Source organism: Erithacus rubecula (genome assembly GCF_903797595.1).
Source record: "Erithacus rubecula genome assembly, chromosome: 20".
In the NCBI taxonomy this organism is placed as follows: domain Eukaryota; kingdom Metazoa; phylum Chordata; class Aves; order Passeriformes; family Muscicapidae; genus Erithacus; species Erithacus rubecula.
Window position 1 is genome coordinate 3456306 of NC_136672.1, and position 20074 is coordinate 3476379.

Below are 20074 nucleotides of genomic sequence, written 5' to 3' on the forward strand. Positions count from 1 at the left end.
GCAACTGTCAACAGCACATTATCCTGGACTGAGCTCATGAGAGGGAGCACAGGCTGCAATAAATGCTGGGGGAGGCTGCTAAGGCCAAGAAATCTCTCTGAATCCCCCAGCCAGGATCCTCCCAGTTGAGCCCAGCTCCTGCAAACTGGAGATGCTCACCATGAGCTTTGGAAAGCTCTGTTATCCCACCTGACAGCAGTGCTGCCACAGAAGTGAGTGGCATCTTCCCTGGCTGAGCCAGATAGCTGCTCTATGGAGACAAGAATTCCTTTCATGTTACATCCCTGCTCAGTGTGGGTTTCCTACCTGTGACTGCCAAAATATTGAGGGGAACAGGGAAAGAAGTGAAGGAAATGTCTCAAGCTTTCAAAGCCCAAAGCAGTAAATACTGAATCCCATTCAGCTCTGCTGGGAAGTGTTTACCTGGAAAGCCTTTAGAAAGCCCAAGAAGGCAACAAAACAATTGCACAAAGACAAACTGTCTTCTTCCCAGCAATGATTTAATTATCAAAAAGGGAACTTTCAGTTCTGTTACTCCTCAGGCTTGGGAAGAGCAGATAAACCCAAAGCTGGTTAGAGGAGCACAACTCACGTTTCTCTAACAGCAGCTTCTAATTTCACCTCCTGTTTTCCCTGGAAAGCAAGGAGAGTCTTGTTTCTTTTGGACATAATATGTTTGGGGGATGCCAAAGCATTTTAATTTTTCAGTTTTCTATCATGTTTAAATAGGGAAGCAGTGCTATTGCATGGTGGGAGATGCTTCACCATCACAGCTGGTGACTGAAGCATGTGGGGCTGGATGTGCTTTGGCAAAATTTTTGGCTGTGTTGTTGGGCCAGGAGAGAGCTGTGGAGCTGGAGGGGTATTTGGTTTTGGTCCATATCACCTCAGTGCACAAACTGCCATGGGCTGTGCTTTCACATGTGTTAATGTGTTTGTGCATGTGTTCCTGAACCAAAAGCCTGCTGGTTTAAAGACAATGCCCCAAAACTCTCACAGAGGCAGGCTCCCTGTGTTACAGGACTGTGGTGTCTGGAAATGGTTCTGGGGTTTTCTCTCTGGTTGAAGCTGCAGCCTCTCTCACCCACCTGGCCTGTCCTGCTGGCACCTCTGCACGTCACTGGATGGGGACAGGGGGAATGAAAGGCACAAGACAAACTCTGAAGGAGCTGGAGAGCTTTGGCCTGTCCTTTGCAGGATGTCTGAGATGGAAGTGGGTCCCATGAGACAGATGCCCCTACTGCCCTTGCTGGAGAGCCTGTGGAGATACAAAGGTGATGGTTCTGGTGGGCAGCAGAGGTGGCAATTCCTCCCTGGAGCCCATTGATTTGGGAGTGTGCTCCTATTTTAAAATTGCTGTTTCCTGTGGAGATATTCCCCCTGCCTCCCACACTGCCAAAGGAGTGATTGTATTACATGAACCTCTGCTGTGGAGTGAGGAAATGTTTGAGTTCCCCCTTGATCTTGTCACACTCACTGCACAAAGTGGAAGAGCAGCTTTAGCAGGGTGAGTGCTCTGTGTTAGCCCCTCACAGCAATGTTGGATACACCTACTACAAAAGATGTTTTAACAAACATCAGTGGTTCTGCACGAAACCTGACACAGCTGTGCCACTGAGGTTTAGGTCTATCAACACCAGGATAAAAAGGAAAAAGGAAAGCTAAAAAAAAAAAAAAAAAAGAAAAAAGTATCTGAAATTCCTTATGGATGGGTTACAGCCCAGTTAGTTGGAGCTTTGTGGAAAATGAGTTGTGCAGCAGACAGCCATGGGATGAAGTGTTGTGGTTTTAGGATTATGTTGCAGGAAGTAGATTAAGCTGCTTCAATGGTGCCTTTCCAGGAAAGAGGTGTTCTCCAGCCTCCATCAGAGCTTGCAGTCTCTATCCCTTCTTCATGCTGAGTTACTGGCCTTTTGTTAGTCCCCTTTTCTGCCCCCACTGTCCTGGACACATAGAGGTGAAAGCATGGCATGATTTATTCAGCTGCTCTCAGCTGGTCCTGAGATACATAAAAAAGATTCATTACACTAGGGAGGATCCTGGAGTCCACAAACTATTTGATGAGCAGTTTAAAAAAATCAAACTGTAAAGCAAAACTTCGATTTTCCTTCCTGCCCCCCTTCTTTTTAGTGAGACAGCCTATGCCTTTAAGAGGAACTTCTGTCCATTCCAAAGCTCATGGCTTTTCAAAATCTGTATTTTCATGAGCAATGGATATTTTTCAGAATGTGTATGAATATTTCACCTTGACTCCTCAGCAGTTACTGGTGGCCACCTCCCCTGCATTCCTCTGCTTCACCCACCTGCAGACTCCTCCTCTCTGGGTGTTTGACACTCCAGGCAAGGGGAGCAGCCATCCCTAGTACAGGAACTCTCAGGAGTTTAATATCTTTAATGTGCTATAACACTCCACATGCTGCCCAGGTTTTTAATCACATCATGGTGATTAGCAGTCCAGAAAATCACTTGAAACCAATTAAATAATGTGCACCTACCTGAAGACTGCTGCAGGCTCTGGGGGCTGCTTCAGAGCAGTCACAGTTGATTGGGTTTTAAACAGGCCCTCTTCTCCTCCCTGTAAATTATTTACCTACTTCATTATTTTCCTACTCCAACAGTAATTGTTTTTTATAGGTTTAGTAAAGATGCTAACATTAGTGGTAGCAGTAAAATTTTCTCCTGTATGTATCCCCCATGTCTGAGTCAAGACCCTAAAGTGAGCTGTGGCTTTTCTGACCCCTGAGTCACTGCCTGTGATTTTAATGCTCTCATGCAGAGGTACCACAGGTTCTGCTGCCCAACCTCCCTCTAAGCAAATCAGCCCTGCAGTCCAATCTGGCCTGGGAATGGAGCAGCAGCTGATGATGCACTTGAAGTCATCATTATCAAATATCCAAACCTCTCCAGGAGCAGGCTATGGGATTGAGAAGGGCTCAGAGCAAAAGGTGTTTTTCTCCTCAGGTTTTTTTTTTCAATATGTAAATAAAGGTTCCTCCAGGTGCAGATGTCCCTGACCAAGGGACTTGGGAGCAGCTGTAATGCCCAAGTGGAGTCTGTTTCCTCCCAAACTGCAGCTGCCAAATAAACTAGCTTGGCTGCTCCTGCAGCCTTGGAGACCCACAGCTCAGAGCAGCCAGAAAAACCTCCTGGTCATCATCCTGTGCAGAACCACCTGGACCTGTGCCTTGTGCCAGGATCTATTTTTGACAGGTGTTCAGCCACACATACAAGCTGGTAGAGAAAATCAAGGGGAGGGGACACCCCATGTTCTCTGTGCAGGAATCTGCTCATCCCTTCTGGGTCCCCTGCACAAGGCTATTCCCAGCACCAGTGTCCAACTGTCCCTCCTCTGTCCTTGCAGCTTGAGAATGTGCTGGAAGGCAAAACCAAAAGCCTCCTCTCTGCCTGTTTCTCCAGTGTCTTATTGCTTCCCTCAGAAAGGGAAATGTCACATCACAGCGCTGTCCTCTACACCAAGGTAAGTGCTGGCTGAGCTCCAGGAGCCTCCAGTCCCTCTGGGCTGCTCCCTGCTCACCCTGTGCTGCCCCATGACCAGGGGCAGGCTGAGGTCTTGGTGTTACTTTCCCACCTTGGTGGCTCTGTCTCCTTCCCATGGGGCTGGCAGGGGACATCCTGCCCTTCCCTGCCTGGGTGGTGGGTCACTGGGACCATTGCTGGGGACAGGTCCCATGCCAACAAGCACTGGGACCCATTGCTGGAGGCAGGTGCTGTGTCACAGTGGGGCCCTTTGTGACACCCCACTACAACCCGTGTGGCAGCATGGCTGCTGCCCGTGGTGGATGGTGACAGGCAGGAGCCTGGAGCTGACATTGAGCCCCCAGTGCAGCCCATGTCTTGCCCCACCACCCCTGACAGCCCTGTGGGGCTGAAGTGTTTTGCCAAAGCTTTCCACAGCAGCACCCCAACACCCACCTCAGGATCCCCCACATCAGCTACCCCACAGGATGGAGGAGAAACCCTCTGCCCTCCCTGGGGAGGCCTGGGAGGAGGACAGCTCTTCCCTGGACAGCAGCTCTTCACAGCCCCAGCTCTTCTACGACACAACCACGATGCAGCCACTGCAGCTTGGTGAGCCAGGGGCTGGGCAGGCTGGGCCCACCAGCACACCCTGCGTGATGCCAGGATCGTGTTTTTCTGGCATGATGACAACAGCGGGCCTGGGGGACAGGCAGGAGGTCACCTGTGTGCCAGGGCAGCTCAGGGCTGGATGCCAACCCCAGCACAGCCTCTCCCAAGAAAAAAACAGAGCAGAGGGGCTCCAGGGCATGGGCAGTGAGAAGCAGTGGGACTATGGACCTTTCCTGCCCATATCCCTGCAAGTTCCTCAGCCCAGGGCACTGGGCCTTTCCAGCTCCAGCAGAGCAGCTCCTCTGCCCATCACCTCCAGCCACCAGCTGCTCAGGAAAAAGGCTGTGCCAGGGGCATGGGCACAGGGCTAGTGGAGGGTAGATCTTGGCTCTCTCCTGTGCCCAGAGCCCCTGCAGCCCTCCCTGCTCTTCCCCTCTGGCAGATGCCAGCTGGTTGCCTATATACAAAGAATCAGAGGAAGCTGTGGATTTCATCGTGGCCTTTGTCAGCAAGCTTGACAAGGTAACAGTGGCCAGCTGGACAGTGGCTGTGCTGGCATTTGCTGGCAGGGGCCTTGCTGGGCTGTGGAGGGATGCTGGCTGGGCAGAGCTGCCTTTCTCTCAGGGCACTGCACCCCCAGTGCTCCAGTCCCACTGGCTGTGTCCACCCTCCCTCCAACATTCCTTGTTCATCTCTCTGTCCCCTGCCTGCCAGGACTTGCACAAGTTCACATTTTTGAAGAGCACCTACGTCCTGTGCAAAACTGCCTTGAAACACGGCTTGACCCAGGGCCTGGATTTATTCTGCCAAACATGTGAAGTGGTAGAGAATATCAAGGTGAAGGGACAGGCACATCCCATCTGGTATTCTGGGGATGGGCACAAGCACCCCTGGCACTGGCACCCTGTGTGCACAGTGCTAGGGTGGGTCAGGGACTGGAGGCACTGGGTGCTGCCAGGTCCATCCTGGTTGTGTTCTGCAGGAGCTCCTGGAAAAGGAGCCAAGGGACCGTCTGTCCTCACACATCCGGTACCTCGCCATGATTACCATCGATGAGTTATGGTGGGGCCCCCCCCCCCCCAGAGCTCTAGGCCACCTGCACAAGGCTGTGGGGGCTGCTCCCAGCACCAGTGTCCAACTGGTCCAACTGTCCCTCCTCTGTCCTTGCAGCTTGGTGGAGAATGTGTTGGAGGGCAAAGCCAAAAGCCTCCTCTCTGCCTGTTTCTCCAGTGTCTTATTGCTTCCCTCAGAAAGGGAAATGCCACACCACAGCGCTGTCCTCTACACCAAGGTAAGTGCTGGCTGAGCTCCAGGAGCCTCCAGTCCCTCTGGGCTGCTCTCTGCTCACCCTGTGCTGCCCCATGACCAAGGGCAGGCTGAGGATTTGGTGTTGCTTTCCCACCCTGGTGGCTATATCTTCTTCTCACGGGCCTGGCTGCTCTGTTCCCAGCTGTTTGTGTATCCCTGTGTCTTTCCTGGGCAGTCCAGGTGTTCTCCTCAGGCACTGAGAGCTCATATCAGTCTCCTGGGCATGGGGGAAAGAGCAGCAGAATGAGAGGCACAGCTCTGTGTTGTGTTTGCAGACCCTGAAATCCATGGACAAAATGCTGAGGACAGTGGTGCTCAGCTTTCCTGTCTTCAGTGTCAGCAAGGAGCTGCAGGACATCTTTGAGGTGTGGCACAAGCAGAGTGGGGGTCCCAGGGCTGTTCCTCACAGGAGGGAAGTAGTTGCCCAGTCCAGTGCTGAACATGGTGTGGGAAGGGTGTTCTCCTCCCATGAGGAAGCAGGGGCTGGCACCAGGCTCCTCTGAAGCACAGTGGCTGCAAAGGGTGGCACCTGCCAAAAGGTTGTCCTGGGACCTTTGTCCAGGCCAATGAGGGACAGGGACCCCACTGCAGGCTTTGTGTGAGGTCAGACAAAGCTGTGAGGGATGGTACAAGGCTGGCCCAGGAGCAGAGCTGTGTTTGCTCTTGGTGCTCACTGGCTTGTCTCATCCCAGCTGCTGCTGGACTTCACCAAATCCCAGAGAGAAGTTGTGCGGGACAGGGCTGTGGGGAGGATTGGTATCCTGACCAATTTGCTGTCCAGTTATTCCACTCTGAAGGTAAGGACCAGGCACCCTCCAGCCAGGCTATATTCCTCCCTGCCACTCTCCATGCCAGGGCTGCTGCCCAGCTGGTTGCTCCAAGAGATGGGGCCATAGAGCCCTGCCAAGCCCAGATTCACTGGGAATCCAGCCCTGGGCACACTCTTAGGTACAGGTATTTGGCACCAGCTTCCTTCTCTTAGCCCCTCTTCTCATGCCTCCCTCAACCAGGCCTCTGTCAACATTGGAAGAGACACTTCTGGACCCATCTGCCCTGAAGACATCTCAGTCCCAGCCATAGGAAGGCTGGTGGGACGTCTCATTCTTTTCCGATATTCCAATGAACAAACAAGCTATACAGCTTTCCATGCTCTTTTTTCCCTTGCTGAATTCCTCTGTAAGTAAAAAGGCAAGAGCAGCTGTGGCCTCATTCCTGTGTACACAGACATCTCTTGACAGACCTGCTCCCTGATCTCCTTTCCCCTCCTCGTGCTTCCCAAAGCATCCCAGCTGTCACTCTGCTGCAGAAGCTGAGTGCTCACCTCAAGTCTGGGATCTGTTTGTTACTGCTCTCTTTCCCCTGCTTCCTTTCAGGACATTGAACCCCACTGGCTTGTGGCTCACACAGCCAAAGATCCAACTGACTCCCAGGTCCCAAAGCTGAGTCCTCCCCATTAGAGAAGAGCAGATCCACCACCCTGGCTGGTGCCTCTTGCCTATAGCAAGAAGCTCTTCCTGAAGCCCTCCAGAAATCTTGACTGATTCTGTTCTGCTGTCTTGTAAGCAGATCTCAGGGTGGTTTTGTGGCCATTACAGGCCCAGGAAGAATCTTAAAGGATTTTTTCAGTCTGGCTTTCTCAGGCTCGTCTGGGATTTTTCCCAAGCTAGAGCCTCTTTCTCTACTGTAAACATAAGAGAAAGAATCATAACAAAAAATAAACACCTGCTGGATCTGTGAGAAAGCAAGAGGTGTCTCCTTCTCTGACCAATGAACTGTCTGTATTTTGTTTTTCATGAAGTTTTATTTAAAGCAATGGCTTCCTTCAATAAACTGCTCTTTCTTGTTCTTACACCATGCAAGAGAGTGCCCTGTTATTGTGTCCTTTCGCTGCTCCATAACCTCCTATACAGTAACATTTGGAGGTTCCACCGAGATCAACATGGTTTGATAACCTTGCTGGCAAAGCAGCTCTGTCTTACTGACTCTTGTGTGTTTGCCCTGCTCTTTAGACAAGGCAAGGCCAAGGGATGGGACAGACCAATTCACTTGGGAAGCTGTGACCACCTCCTCGCTGTGTTCCCTGAGCACTGGAGACTGTACCCGGGTAATGATCACCCTCCTTGCTGGTATTCTTGTCCATGGCATCAGCAGGCCACTTGTGTGAGCAGAGACCCAGAATCAGTGGGGCTGGTGGGGCCTCACTGCCCTGACAAAAAGGTTCCTGCCATCCCTGAGCAGGGACAACACAAGGGCTGCACTCTGGTGTCCTGGCAGCAGCTCCAGCCCCAGGAGGGGCCCCAGCCCTCCTGGCCCCCAGCAAGCCTCTAGTTCTCTGTAGTGCCAGCCACGAGCCCCCCTCCCCTCTCTCCTCACCCTCTTCCACTCATGGACTGCAGGCACTGCTGCCAGCACTGCCAGAAGCCCCTGCCCAGCCAAGCAGCACCATCAGGGCACTCAGTGGCATGTCTTCCTCCCTTCCTGTTGCAGGCCTTTGGAAAATACCTCCACTCTAGAGAGAGGACAGATGTCATCCTCGAGGCTATCGGGGCAATGAGAGATGCCAGCATCCTTGACAAGGAGGTGCCCAGCAGCATGCTGGATGTGGCTATGGAATGCCCTGACTTCTGGCTGACAGATGTGAGTGCCTTGGGGCTGGACTGCCCTGATCTTCAGCCCTGTCAGGCCTTGCTCCTCCCTCCATCCCTTCCTCACAAATCCAGGTGACATGGGCACCTGACGCTGTCTGAGGGTGGCAGAGAGGAATGGGAAGGGCAGTTGAGGACGTGGCTGTACTCCAGTTGCAGTGCCATCCTCACCTGTATCCTCTCCAGGTGCCAAAAATAGTGAACTGCATCCTAGAAAACCTGCCATGCATCACCATAGAGTCAGGCTATAGGACGGCTGAGTCTCTGTTTCTCATGATGACTCATAAGTATGGCTCAGCAGTGGTCATCAGCCTGTGTGAGACGGCTCTTCAACAAGACAGGTACTCCACTGGGGAGAGAGACCCTGAGATTCTGTGGGTGCCAGATCCAAGAAACTCTTCAGGACATCCCATGGAGCCAGGCTCTCCATCTGATAAACCTTTCCAGCTCTCTGGTGTGTTGGCTGGGGCCTCTGCAGCCAAAGCCAGCCAAGCCAGCCCAGAGCCAGCTCAGTGCTCCCAGCCCTGCAGAGAATTCCCCTCAGCCCTGTCCTGCCTCCTGCAGGGCCCCTGGGGACCCCCAGCACGGGCTCTGCTCCGTGGGGCTGCTCCTGGCCACGGAGCTGTGGCTGAGGCAGCTCCCTGGCTTCCAGCGGTGTGCAGGAGCTGTGCAACACTCTGTCCTCCATGCCTGAGATTTTGAGCAGGGTCATAACAGAGTTTGCTACCTTGCTCCGGAACCAGTGGTGCAACCCTCCCAGAGAAGGCAGCCTCATCTCTCACAGAGCTGTGAGTTCCCAGAAAATTCCTGACCCCTTTCCACGAGCCCTCTGCCAGCACCTCAGGGATGTGATTGTTCCTCCAGCTGTCCATGATTGACTTGGAGGAGTTGGGTGACAAGCACAATGTCTGGATTGAGCAGGGACACCCTGACATGGTGACGGCCCTCCCGATGCTGGAAGTCCTCGTTGGGCTTTCAGAGAGAGCTGAGATGGTGAGCAGGGTGACGTTGGGGCAGCCACATCAGCAGCCAGGGCCTGGGGCTGAGTGCAAGGCTTGGCCTGGGCTGCGAATCAGGATGTGGGGCGACTGCCGTGAGGGGCCTGGATGGCTGGCCTGGGAGGCATCCAGACACAGCCTTCTCCAAAAATGGAAACCCTCTTCTTCATAAAGGCAAAAGAAATTGAAGCCTTCCTGCCAAGCCTGATGAAGATACTGGAAATTGGCAGTGAAGATGAGAAGCTGAAGATCGTTGTGGTCCTCCGAAATGTCCTGGGCCAGCTGAAGAAGTCCAAGGCCAGCTCCATGGCTGTGGCACTGGTGGGGAAGATCCTGCCCCTGTTTGACTCGGTGAGGCTGAGGTGGGAGCCTGGGCCCCGCAGAGGGGCAGGCCCGGCGCTCCTGCCGGGGATCAGCGCTGCCTGCGCCGCTCTGCAGCCGGAGCCCGAGCAGCGGCCTCACTGCAGCACGGGCAGGGAGCCGCTGCTGGCAGAGCTCACCCTCCCCCTTCCCAGCAGGAGTGCGGCCGGCTGCGAGAGCTCTCCCTCTGGCTGCTCAGAGACCTGCTGAGGGCCGTGCTGAGCAGGGATGAGAGGAGCATGAGGAGGGAGATGCAGAGGGCGCTGATCCCGCTCCTCTTCCATCTGAACGACCAGCTGCCCAGCGTGGCCAAGGTGTGCGTCTGAAGGCTGAGCACTGCTCTGGGGGGACTGACACCTCCCAGGGATTCTGGGCATTGGGGCCAGAATTGGGCAGGGCTCCCCCAGTGCAGCCCTGGGGAGGGTTCCTGTGGAACTAGCACGAGCAGGGGTGCACAAGGTGGCTCATCCATTTTCAACACGTCCTGCTCCAGCAAGGCTCAGCAGCAGCCCATGGACACTGAGGCATCACCTGAGGCCTGAACATGTGTGCTGCAAAGCCCAGAGGCTTCCCAGCTTCCCCACAAGTGCCAAGGGCCAGGGTTTCAAGCCCCAGTCAGTCACCCAGGGCTGTCCCCAGGAGACTCCAAGACATTCAGGCTAGCACAAGTCACAGCTTCCTAAGGGTGGGATGACTGCAGGAATAAAGCCAAGAGGTCTCTTTCCCCAGGCCCTGGTGCCACCTCTGAGCTAATGCTGTTCTGCAGGCTTCTGGGGAAGCCCTTTTTGCTGCTGCAGAACTTCTCAAATGGAAGGAGCTCAAGCACCTGCTGCAGAAAGAGCGGATGTGGGAGCTTGGAGAATGCTTGGTAAGGACAAGCCACAGGGCCCTTGGGTGAGGGCTGTCCCTGCCCTGTGTGTTCCCATGAGAGTCCAGGGGAGCAGAGACAGCTTGCAGGGCAGGGCAGGATCTGGAGGACCTTGTTCCTGTTCTTGAGAACAGAGCCCCAGGGGCTCCTCTCCAGGCCCCTTGCTGTATCCAGCCAGAGGGGGGCTCAGCAATGAGGGGTGCTGGCAGGAGGGACTGCTCCAGCCAGCTGGGGGGCTCTGTGACAAGCCTGAAGACATCCCTGGTACTCCCTGCAGTTGATGAAGAAGAGGAGCAGGGCTGAGGAGTACATGGAACAGAGCCTGCCCTACCTGAGAGACCCTCAGTCCTCCGTGCGCCTGGCGGCCGTCAGGTTCCTCGGTGAGTCACAGCCCTTGGCCCTTTCTGGGCCAGCCTGGCCATGTCCCTGCACTGCACTGGCATCAACCCTGTGGCTACCCCAACCACCCTGTGCAGAGCCTCAGCCTCCTCTGCCCCCTGCCACAAGCTCAGCTGGGTGACCCCCTTGCCCTGTCCCACTCCCCATGGTGCTGGTGGCCCCTGGGCCAGCCCTGCAGAGGGGGAGGGTGGCAGGGCTGGGGTGACCCTGCTGGGAGCACTGTGGGAGCAGGGACTGACGGAGCTCTGTGCCCAGGGAGCGCCACCAGGCACATGAGGGACCAGGACTTGGAGACTCATGCTCATATCCTCAGTGGTGAGTGCTCTGTGGGGAACCCAGGGGGGCTCTGCAGACACACAGCTTCACCTTGGCTCTGCTTCTTTTGGTCCCAGCCCTTCAGCCCTTGGAGACAGACAGGGATATCTCTGTCAGTTCCCTGGCAGCCCACACGCTCTCCATCCTGAGAGCTCCAAGGGTGCAGCGGCGAAGATCTTGGGTCATTCTACAGATGCTGTGCTGCTGGTGCTGGTGAGCTCAGCACAGCTGCAGTTCTCTGTGGATTAATAAAGGTGGAAAAACACACCCAAGCCCATGGTATTCTTCAGATGTCTAGTGGCCTGAGCATGCTGAGCAGACTGTGTCTTTCTTGGCCTGTCCTACAGGCAGTGGAATGCTTCCTCCTCACACCCCAGTCACCCCAGAATGCCCCACTTGGCCCCAAATTGCAGACACAGGGCCCCAGGTTTTGTGCTGAGGGACAAAAATTGCACCCCTGCCACCCCAAAATGTCCCTGTGGATCTTGAATTATATCTGCAGAGCCCCACAGTGTCCTTGACAGACTCCAAATCCCATTCCATGTATTCCAAAATGCCCCACTGAGTCCTGGAGTGCAGCTGTGGGACCCCAAATGGTCTCTGGCAGCAGCCCTAGGTATGAAATCATGAGGCTTGAAGCTAGAAATGAGTGAAGCACGCTTTTTAAAATGTGGCATCTCTTTGTTTTCCACCAAAACAAGCAACATCCACACACTCAGAGGAAAGCCTCCAGCTCCCCAACAGTGAGGAGGTGATGCCATCCCCAGGCACTGGGAAAAATAGCAGAGGGTTTGAAGAGAGAAGGAATGGGCAGCTGGGGCACCTGGGGGAGGAACCAGCGTGCCCCTGCCCTGGTTTTGTTTAAGGGACAGAACTTTTGCAGGCTGTGGGGTTTGGAGTCTTTTCACCACTGCTGCTGTTACCAAAACCCTCCAAAATCATGTGGATAAAGATTCCCTCTAATGCTGTCTTTGAGTGTTACAGATTAAGGCGTTGCTTTATTTTCTAGCCAACAGGTGGCTGACAAATTCTGGCCTCTGCATTGATGCCAATACAGAAATTTTCCACTTATACATTTTTATCAAACAAATAAATTAATGTTAATTCGTTCTAAGTAACATAATTTGCTTAATTATTTAGTATTCTATCCTCTATTGGTTATTGATTTCTCACTCCTCATGCTACTTTGCAACACATTTTTTCATCTTTTATCCTCTTTTTCTTGGATTGGAAGTCTCCAGCTTTGCAGGCCTTCATCTCCTCTGTATCTTCTTGTTGATTGTTTTCCCTTGCTGTGCCTCAGCTGTTCTGTAAGTGGTAGAGTTGTCATGCTTTGTTGCTTAATATTAAATCTGACTTTAACTCATACCCTTGCCAGTGATTTTTAAAGTGATCTCAAATCTCCCATTCATAGCACCCAGGTGAGGGGCAGCACTGTGAGCCAGATGCTCAGGGGTGTCAGGGGACCCCTGTGCTCCTTGGCTGGTCAGCTCAGGGGTTCCTAGCAGGTCCCCAGCCCCTGCTGTGTCCCCAGTGTCCTTCTCCTGCAGAGCAGGATGGCCATCAAGTGGCTGATGCTGGGACTGGCACAGGAGCTTTTCATCCCAGGCTGCTCCAGGAGAGCTTGCAAAATCCCAGTCTTGTTCTGCAGGGAGTGGCAGGAGTGGCAGCCAGCAAAGGGCTGCTTCTATCCCAATCACTGGGCCAAACTCAAATCAGCTGCTGAGGGTTCATCTGGTTCTTCCTCTCCTCTGCTTCTCCAGGAAAGCTGCTGCTCCAGGTGTAAAGGGAGAGCAATCCCTGCTCTGAGCATATTGTCTGCTCTGGAGATCAGCTGTGTTGGAGTTGAGCTGCCAGGGACTTCCATCAGCTCCAATTATTGACTCATATCTGCATATATATATATATATATATAATTAGAAAAAACCCCAAATATTTGATTGATATTGTTAGGCTTTTTCAGTGTCCTGTCCCATGTCTTTCTGTTGAGATCTGTGTCTTGGTGCCCTGTTTGAGCAGTGGTCTGATCAGTGAATCTTGTCATTCCCCTCTGTCTGCAAAAGCATTTTTAATTTTAATGGCACTTTAAAGTTGAGCCTTGTCCACCATTCTCTGCAATGAGGATGACTTATGTAAAGCTCTTATGCTGAGCAGGTTTATTCTCCTGAATATTTTCACCAGAACAATTGAATATGCTTTGCTTGGGTTTCTTTATGCATTACTGTTTTTTCAGGCCAACCACAAGCAGAACAGGAAGGAAGCTTCCAGAAGAAGCTTAGGGCCCTTCCTAAGGTAATCATGCCTCCAACAGCAGCCCACAAACACATCTGTCTGTGGCTTTGGAGCAAGTTCTGGGCTGCTACATGGAGCAGGCTGATGGCTGGTGTCCCCAGGGAAGGAATATGCTTTGAGTGTGCTGCTGGCACGTGGCAGAAACATTACCTGCAAACCTTTGCTTCCATCTTCAAGCTGAGGATCTCTCCAGGAGAAGACTCTTGTTATGCCACAGGTTGAAGGGATGGAAGGTACAGAGCTGCTGGGCAAGTTGCTGGCTGGAGTTTGGATTGCATGGACACAGGGAAGCTGCAGCTTGGGCTCTTTGGAGCTGGAATGTGAAACCTCTCAGTGAGTGCAGCTGGGATGGGAAGGGAAAGGATGGGAGGGTGCAAAATGCTGCAAACCAGCAGCTGGAGGAAGGAAATTTGGTTGTGGCACAATTTGGGGAACACAGCTTCTCTCTGTTCCCTCCTGGCTAAGGAGTGAGAGCCCAGGCTGAGGCTGTGTCTGCTCTGTGCTCAGTATTGGACACTCAGCACTGAAGTGGCATAGAAGCACTGCAGGGACATGGGTGGGGCTAGGAGGGGGGACAGGAGCCCAGGGGACAGCCTGCAGGTGTGTTTGCAGCAGATAGCTGCCACTGAAGAAACACTTGGTATTAGTCCAATTAATACCTCAAATTAGTGCATGCATTGATTGCAAATGCAGAACAGCATCCAAGCTGCACAAGTGCAAGGGCAGTACATGTTTGTGATGGGTAGTGCATGATTCAAGGCAGAAAAAGCCTTAATGGACAATTTCTGTGATTTCTTTTGCATTGACACTTCTTAACTGCTGATTATTTAGCCTCTGTCCCTGAGGAAATGTGTGGCTTTCCCAGGGACCACCATCTCTGGCTCTGGTAGGATTGGTTCCTCACTTGAGGTTCAGATGATATTATCCCTTTCTACTGCTTTTGGTTGGTTTTAAGTAAATTGTAATGATTTCAGGGTTTCTAAACACAGAAACAAAAGACTGACCACAGTAATTTCTAATTTGCACAGTTCTGTATATAATGTTATCCTGTGTCAGGACTGGGACGGCTACTATGGCACAGAGACCAAGTAGGAGCTTTCTCCCAAACCCTGCATGCCAACACCATTTCACCAAAATCCTTTTCACATTTTGGATCCTTTTGAAAAAAGGGCAAAAGGAATTGATCCCTTGCAAGCATATTTGTGGAAAAGAAATTTAAAAACCATCTTGTGTCCAGGTATTTTCACCTGTAAATTGTCTTAGAGCTCACCTAGCCCTGCTTCAAAACATTCCTATAGTTGGAAAATTTCAGTGCCTGGATTTGTGTAAATGAAAGCATAAGCAGAGTGACAGCAGTCTTTTGCCCTTCTGGAGTGAGGTAGAAAGAGGTCATGGAAAGCTGAAAAAGAGGAAAGAACAGCTCTGCCTGGGAGTAAGCTTTGAGTAGCTGGTTTGGATCTGAGGTGGAAGTGGCTGCTGTGTGTGTTTCTCAGTACCATGTATATCTTAAATATTTAAGACTGAGATCGTCAATCCATTATCTGCATGTTGGAGAACCAGCCTGGCACAACCCCCTGAGTTTTCCAGCAAGATGATCTGTGTTCTCTGACAGCAATCCTGCTGCTGCTGGAATGAATGGTTTGTGGCTTGGGAGATGCTGCCTGACTTTGGGATAGAGCTGGATGTGGTTGGGCTGCTGGAGCAGCCCTGATGGCTTGGGATGAGGAAAAAAAGGAGTGGGAGGGTTTGAAAGTGAGTTTCTAGTGATGGTTGAAGTCCAAAGCCACAGCTTTGCTCCTGCTCTGCCTGAATTAGGTGTTTGGACCTGGGACACAAGCATGTTGCAATTCTTAGGCTCTGGGCTGTCTCTACAAAGAATAGAAATAGTCCTGTCTGCAGACTTGGGCAGAAGCTCTGATGCCTCAGGGGTGAGAGGTTTTATTTTAGTCCTTCAGCTAACTTGTTTCTCAGCTTTGGAAGTATTGCTGCTTCTGTTTACATTAAAGAAACTTCCTTTGTGTTGAAAACATTGTGAAGGGCACTTACTCCCTGGGAAGGAAAAAACAAGCTTTGCCTTTCCTTTCTGCAGCACAATCAATTTACAGAATCTCTCTGGGAATGTCAGACATTGTATGGACACCCTAGGCTCTTGATGAAAGTTGATGTTGTTTTTTATGAATTATATTATCTTACTCTGCAGGAAACAGATATTTGTCTATTTAATTTTGTTCTAGATAAAGAAAGAAATAAGTGTTAAAATAGAAACAGCAGAATTTGGATCCTGTTTTTCTCTGCTAGATGAAATTATCTGCTTTGCTTTTCCTTTTACTGTTGTCAGCTCATATTATGAATCACCAAGGTTCTCACACTTGGTGAGTAAATTATTCCTGTGAGCTGGCTGGGGGTGAGGATACCACTGCAGCTGCAGACTGCCACAGCATTCTGCTGGTCCTGAAGGAGTGTCTGCTCTCCACTGGTGACAAGGACACCTTCTGGTGCTAATCTAGTCTCAGAAAAGGCATTGTTTCATGCCAGGATGAGAAACACAGACCCACAGGCTGTGATGCTTGGGCTCTGAAGGCATGTAAGGCTGCAGGTGGTTCTAATTGACACAAATTTTGCAATATGTGGATTTATTCTCTTGCTGGTCCCTGGGAATATACATGTCCTAACCTCTGCCTCAGGCTGTGTGACCAATAAAGGATCTCTGTGAGGTGGCAAAGCACCAGGCACACATTTGGCAGGCAGGGGGTGCCCAGCAGCTCTGCCAGGGCTCCTCTGCCACCCCAGAGAACCTCGTGCCCTGCTGTGCCAGCTGTGACACAGGGCCCAGCCATCCCAGGTCTGACAGGGTGCTGGAGCCTGTGCTTCACTGGCCCATGCTGTTCACAGGGGTCTTGTGGCTCAGCTGGAGCAGAGAGGAGATTGAAAACCTAAAATACCAAAGAGGACTGGAAATTCCTGTGACCTGCACACTGTGACTGCATCCTGCTGAGCACAGGGAGCAGAGTCCCAGTCATTGATCCATTTTCCCAGAGGGAAGCTGGTGACAGATGTGACAATTCTGAGATCCGCTGTAGCCCAGCAACGAGGCATTTAAAGATCCACAGTATTTTCCAAAGCATATACCATGTCCCTGGTCTGCTGTGAGCCACAGCCCCAGGCTCAGCCTCTCTGTGTGACAGTGACATATGGGCTCATGCCAGGCCAGGACCCCTCTGGGACTCTGGCACATGCAGAGTGTTAGGCTCCTGCTCAACTCCTGAAGTTTTCCTGCTCGGATGTAATTACTGCTGGAATTCTGCAGCAGAGATGGCCAGATTGAGGATTGCTTTTAGAAGGTAACCTTTCAGACTTAAAAAGCTGAAGTGCATGTGCTGTTAGGGTTGTTAATGAGTTTGTGCTTGTGCTTGATCATAAACATAATTTTATAATAATAAACAAAACAGTTGGAGCAGAAGTTTTTGAAGGGTGTATTGGTTCTCCAGCAGGATGATAATTGTAAATTATTTTGAACTCTGAGAACAAACATTCACTGTGGAGTTTTTGTTTGCCCAGCACAATAAAAGGAAAGGGAAGTTTAAAAAGTGTGAGTTAAGTGGTTGGAGGTTGAGGAGACAATGTGAATACCCTAAACATATATGACAGAAACCTGAAACTCAGCTCTAGACAGACAGCAATGACTTTTCCCTCAGCTGGACACTTCATCCTGCACAATTAACCTCTTCCCTTCTTTCCTCTTCTTATCTATGGGCTCAGACTCTGGGCAGCCACTGAGAGCAGATCCAGCCCTGGAACTTCCACCCCTGTTTCTCTTCCTGGAGCTCCAGTAGAGGAGGGGTCAAATGTTCAGGCTTTTTATGGGAAATCAGCCTAATTCCCAGACCTAATAGAACAAAAGGGAAGTGTCCCTCAAAGATTCAGAGAACTACATTCTCATGTGCAATTTTAGAGGTCTTGTCACATCATGTCAAAAATGTTATCTCACTATTTTATGTCAACATGATTGATTTCTCTCTGCTTTTATTATTTTAACATTAATGGCATCAACAAGCTGTGTTGATTCTGAGGTTATGTCATCCATCTATCTATCTATCTATCTATCTATCTATCTATCTATCTATCTATCTATCTATCTATCTATCTATTCCATGAGTTTCCTATTTTGTTGCTAGAACAACAATCAACTTCCTCAGGAGGGACCAGAGCTCTTGCAGATGAAGCTACATTCCTGAAAACAGGCACTGAACATTTGGAGTTTATGGGGTTTTTTTTTTTGGCTGCTTTATTTTTTTTTCTCCCCCATGCCTACAATAAAAATGGAAATTTTTCAGCAAAAGAAAACAATGATATTTCTTTGTTGCCATGGCCAGTTTGAGCTGTTGCAAAACAGTTCTATGGCCATCTACAGTCACATGTAACTTGCTCAAGAGCCAGGCTGGTGACTGGGACCGAGTATTTTCATCCTGGGAGTTTTAATTCTTTGCAACTGTGCTCAGTTTGTGCTCTGGATTGGTTCTCAGCAATTAAGATGAAAGGGATCAAATCCTTTTCTTTATGAAGATTAAAGGGATGATTTCCTGATCACCTGAAGGTGGTGCTTGGTGCCACTGTCCATCCCTCACGATCTTCATGAGTTTGGTTACCTTTGCAAGGTCACAGACTGGTGAGAAAAATTGGTAATATTCCTGTGTGGAGCAGGAGAGTGTTTAGCATAGAAAAGGATGAGGATGTCTTGTTATGAAATTATTTCCTAGATCTTTCCTTCCTTGGATCACAGATCTAATTTGGGAATGTCTGCAGCAAGTCAGAGTTGTGCAAATGGAAGGGATGGTGTCAAGAAGCCCTGAAGAGAACCGAGCATGGTCTGATATAAAAACTTATAACCTTTCTGAGAATTAATCTAAAGGAGCTGTGGGGTGTGAGATGCTGATGTAGCTCCTGACTGAATGTCTCTTGACAGTGTTTTTCTGCAGTTTTGTGTTACAAGTTTCAATGACATGGACTTGAACCAGCATTGTGTTGAAATAAATGAACTCTGTATGTGATTTGGATGTTTTGACAATATTTTTAATCACATAATTACTTTTGTGTTTTTGAATGGAAAAATCCAAATAGAGTGCCTCTTGGTTAACCCCATTCTGTTCCATCCATAATCCTTTAAAAACTGGAGCTGTTTGGATTCAGTGCCTGCTGCCTCACCCGTTTCATCCATTTTTCCTCATGCTCTTCTGAGCAGAAAAAGGAACCAAATTAAAATTCCAGGCCCACTTACACTTTGTGTTTATTTCAGAACATCTTGACTTGACACTCATGGATGTCAAACCAGCTCTGCTGGCCTGGGCTGGATCCCAACATCCCGTCTCTAAGGATGACCAGTGACCTGCACGTAGCTGGTATTCCCTTGGGATGGACCTGCTGAGCAGGAAGGTGCTGGAGACTCCCTGAGCTGTGTTCCCATCACAGCCAAAGTGTTGAAGAGCCCTGGTTGCTGCACCTTCCTGCCGTGGATCTGTCCAGTCCCAAATGTACTGAGAGTTTCTGGGCAGGCACCTGGTTCTGCAGCAAAGGGCCCTTCTCTCAATCGTTTTAAGCACAGACCACACGATGATGGCTTTTGTGAACCTCACTTTCTTGTCCTGCAAGGACAGGGGAGTTGATATTCCTTGTTTCTGAGGGTCATTTACATCTTCATCTGTTGCACATCTCTGTTGTCTCCCGTGCCCTTGCTCCTGCAGCCCATGTTCCCACGTTTCTCATTTTCCCTATTTGTGTGTTTTTCAGATCTAGTTTTATATATTATTGGAGTATGAGCTAATGGGATGTGGATATGCCGTGGGTTTAGTTCTGATCTGTGTTTCCTTCCTAGTACTTCCTGGTGACACTTTCACTTTGACAGGACAAGAGAAAATAGCCTCAGACTGTACCAGGAGATGTTTAGTTTGGACATCTGGAAGAATTCCATCACTGAAAGGATTGTCAAGCTTGGGAGGTGGTGGAGTCCCATCCCTGGAATCAAGGAATTTATCTAAGTCACATCCAAGTCCCATCCAAGGAATTGAGTGCTCTGGGCTGGTTAACAAGGTGGGCATTGGCACAGGTTGGACTCAATGACACAGGTCTTTTCCAACTGAAATGATTCTGGGATTCCATGATAGCTACAGATAGCACTGAGCTACTTTTGGCACATGTGCCATAATCCTGATGTCTCTGTCTCGAAGAGTTGATTGTGAGCTCACTGGTGATCAGACACTGGGCTGATTGAACACACTTCCTCAATTCAGTTCCCTTAAGGCAAAACTCCCTTCCTGCTTGTGCCTTCACATCTGGATAATGAATTTACTGCCATGTTAATAGAAGGAAAAAACTCCAGTAAAAGTACTGTATTGCTATGCCTGTTTCTAAAGGGAATGAAAGCATGAAAGGCTGCATTTATCCCCCATTTGAGTTTGTACAGCTCCTGCTGAATAAGCAGTCTTGGGGAGTAATGAAGCTATGAGTTGCCAGGGTTGTACTGCCTGAAGCCATGTTCCTCTCTGAAACAGATCTTTTCTGTGTTGCACAACTGACAGGGCTTCAACTGCAAAATGTTAGCAGTAATGAGGAATATCTTTGGTGCATCAGTAAATGAATATTCTGCAGGACTGGCCTGTAGCCTGCCAGGGTCTGGCTGTGCCTCTTGGAAGAAAAGCACCTCTAGAGAAGACTGAAAGTCACTATTGGAGGAAATGGTGTGATCCCTCAGAGTTGGAAAATTTAATAAAACTGTGCCTTAGGCAAGGGTTAGACTTTGCTATGAA

General features: G+C 50.3%; 1 protein-coding gene and 1 long non-coding RNA gene across 3 annotated transcripts; one reads left to right on the forward strand and one right to left on the reverse strand.

Moving 5' to 3' along the window:
- Window positions 1-479: 479 nt before the first annotated feature.
- Window positions 480-5581, reverse strand: LOC306810679. 2 transcript variants are annotated; one of them, XR_013776515.1, is made up of 3 exons: window positions 5438-5581; window positions 1089-1258; window positions 480-633 (listed from the first exon to the last, which is right to left on the reverse strand). It is a non-coding gene; the product is annotated as an uncharacterized lncRNA (long non-coding RNA). The 2 variants fall into 2 exon arrangements; XR_013776516.1 differs by lacking the exon at window positions 5438-5581 and adding an exon at window positions 3536-3666.
- On the forward strand, window positions 1104-11719 carry LOC306810669 (uncharacterized protein). Its single transcript, XM_079323506.1, has 21 exons — window positions 1104-1213; window positions 3362-3478; window positions 3965-4089; window positions 4532-4611; window positions 4804-4926; window positions 5072-5151; window positions 5260-5380; window positions 5673-5762; window positions 6090-6194; window positions 6408-6573; window positions 7407-7501; window positions 7885-8034; window positions 8229-8383; window positions 8695-8830; window positions 8964-9035; window positions 9215-9391; window positions 9559-9714; window positions 10167-10268; window positions 10546-10648; window positions 10923-10982; window positions 11060-11719. The coding sequence occupies exons 1-21, from the start codon at window positions 1125-1127 to the stop codon at window positions 11197-11199; spliced, it is 2442 nt and encodes an 813-aa protein (XP_079179632.1). The 5' UTR covers window positions 1104-1124; the 3' UTR covers window positions 11200-11719.
- Window positions 11720-20074: the final 8355 nt, after the last annotated feature.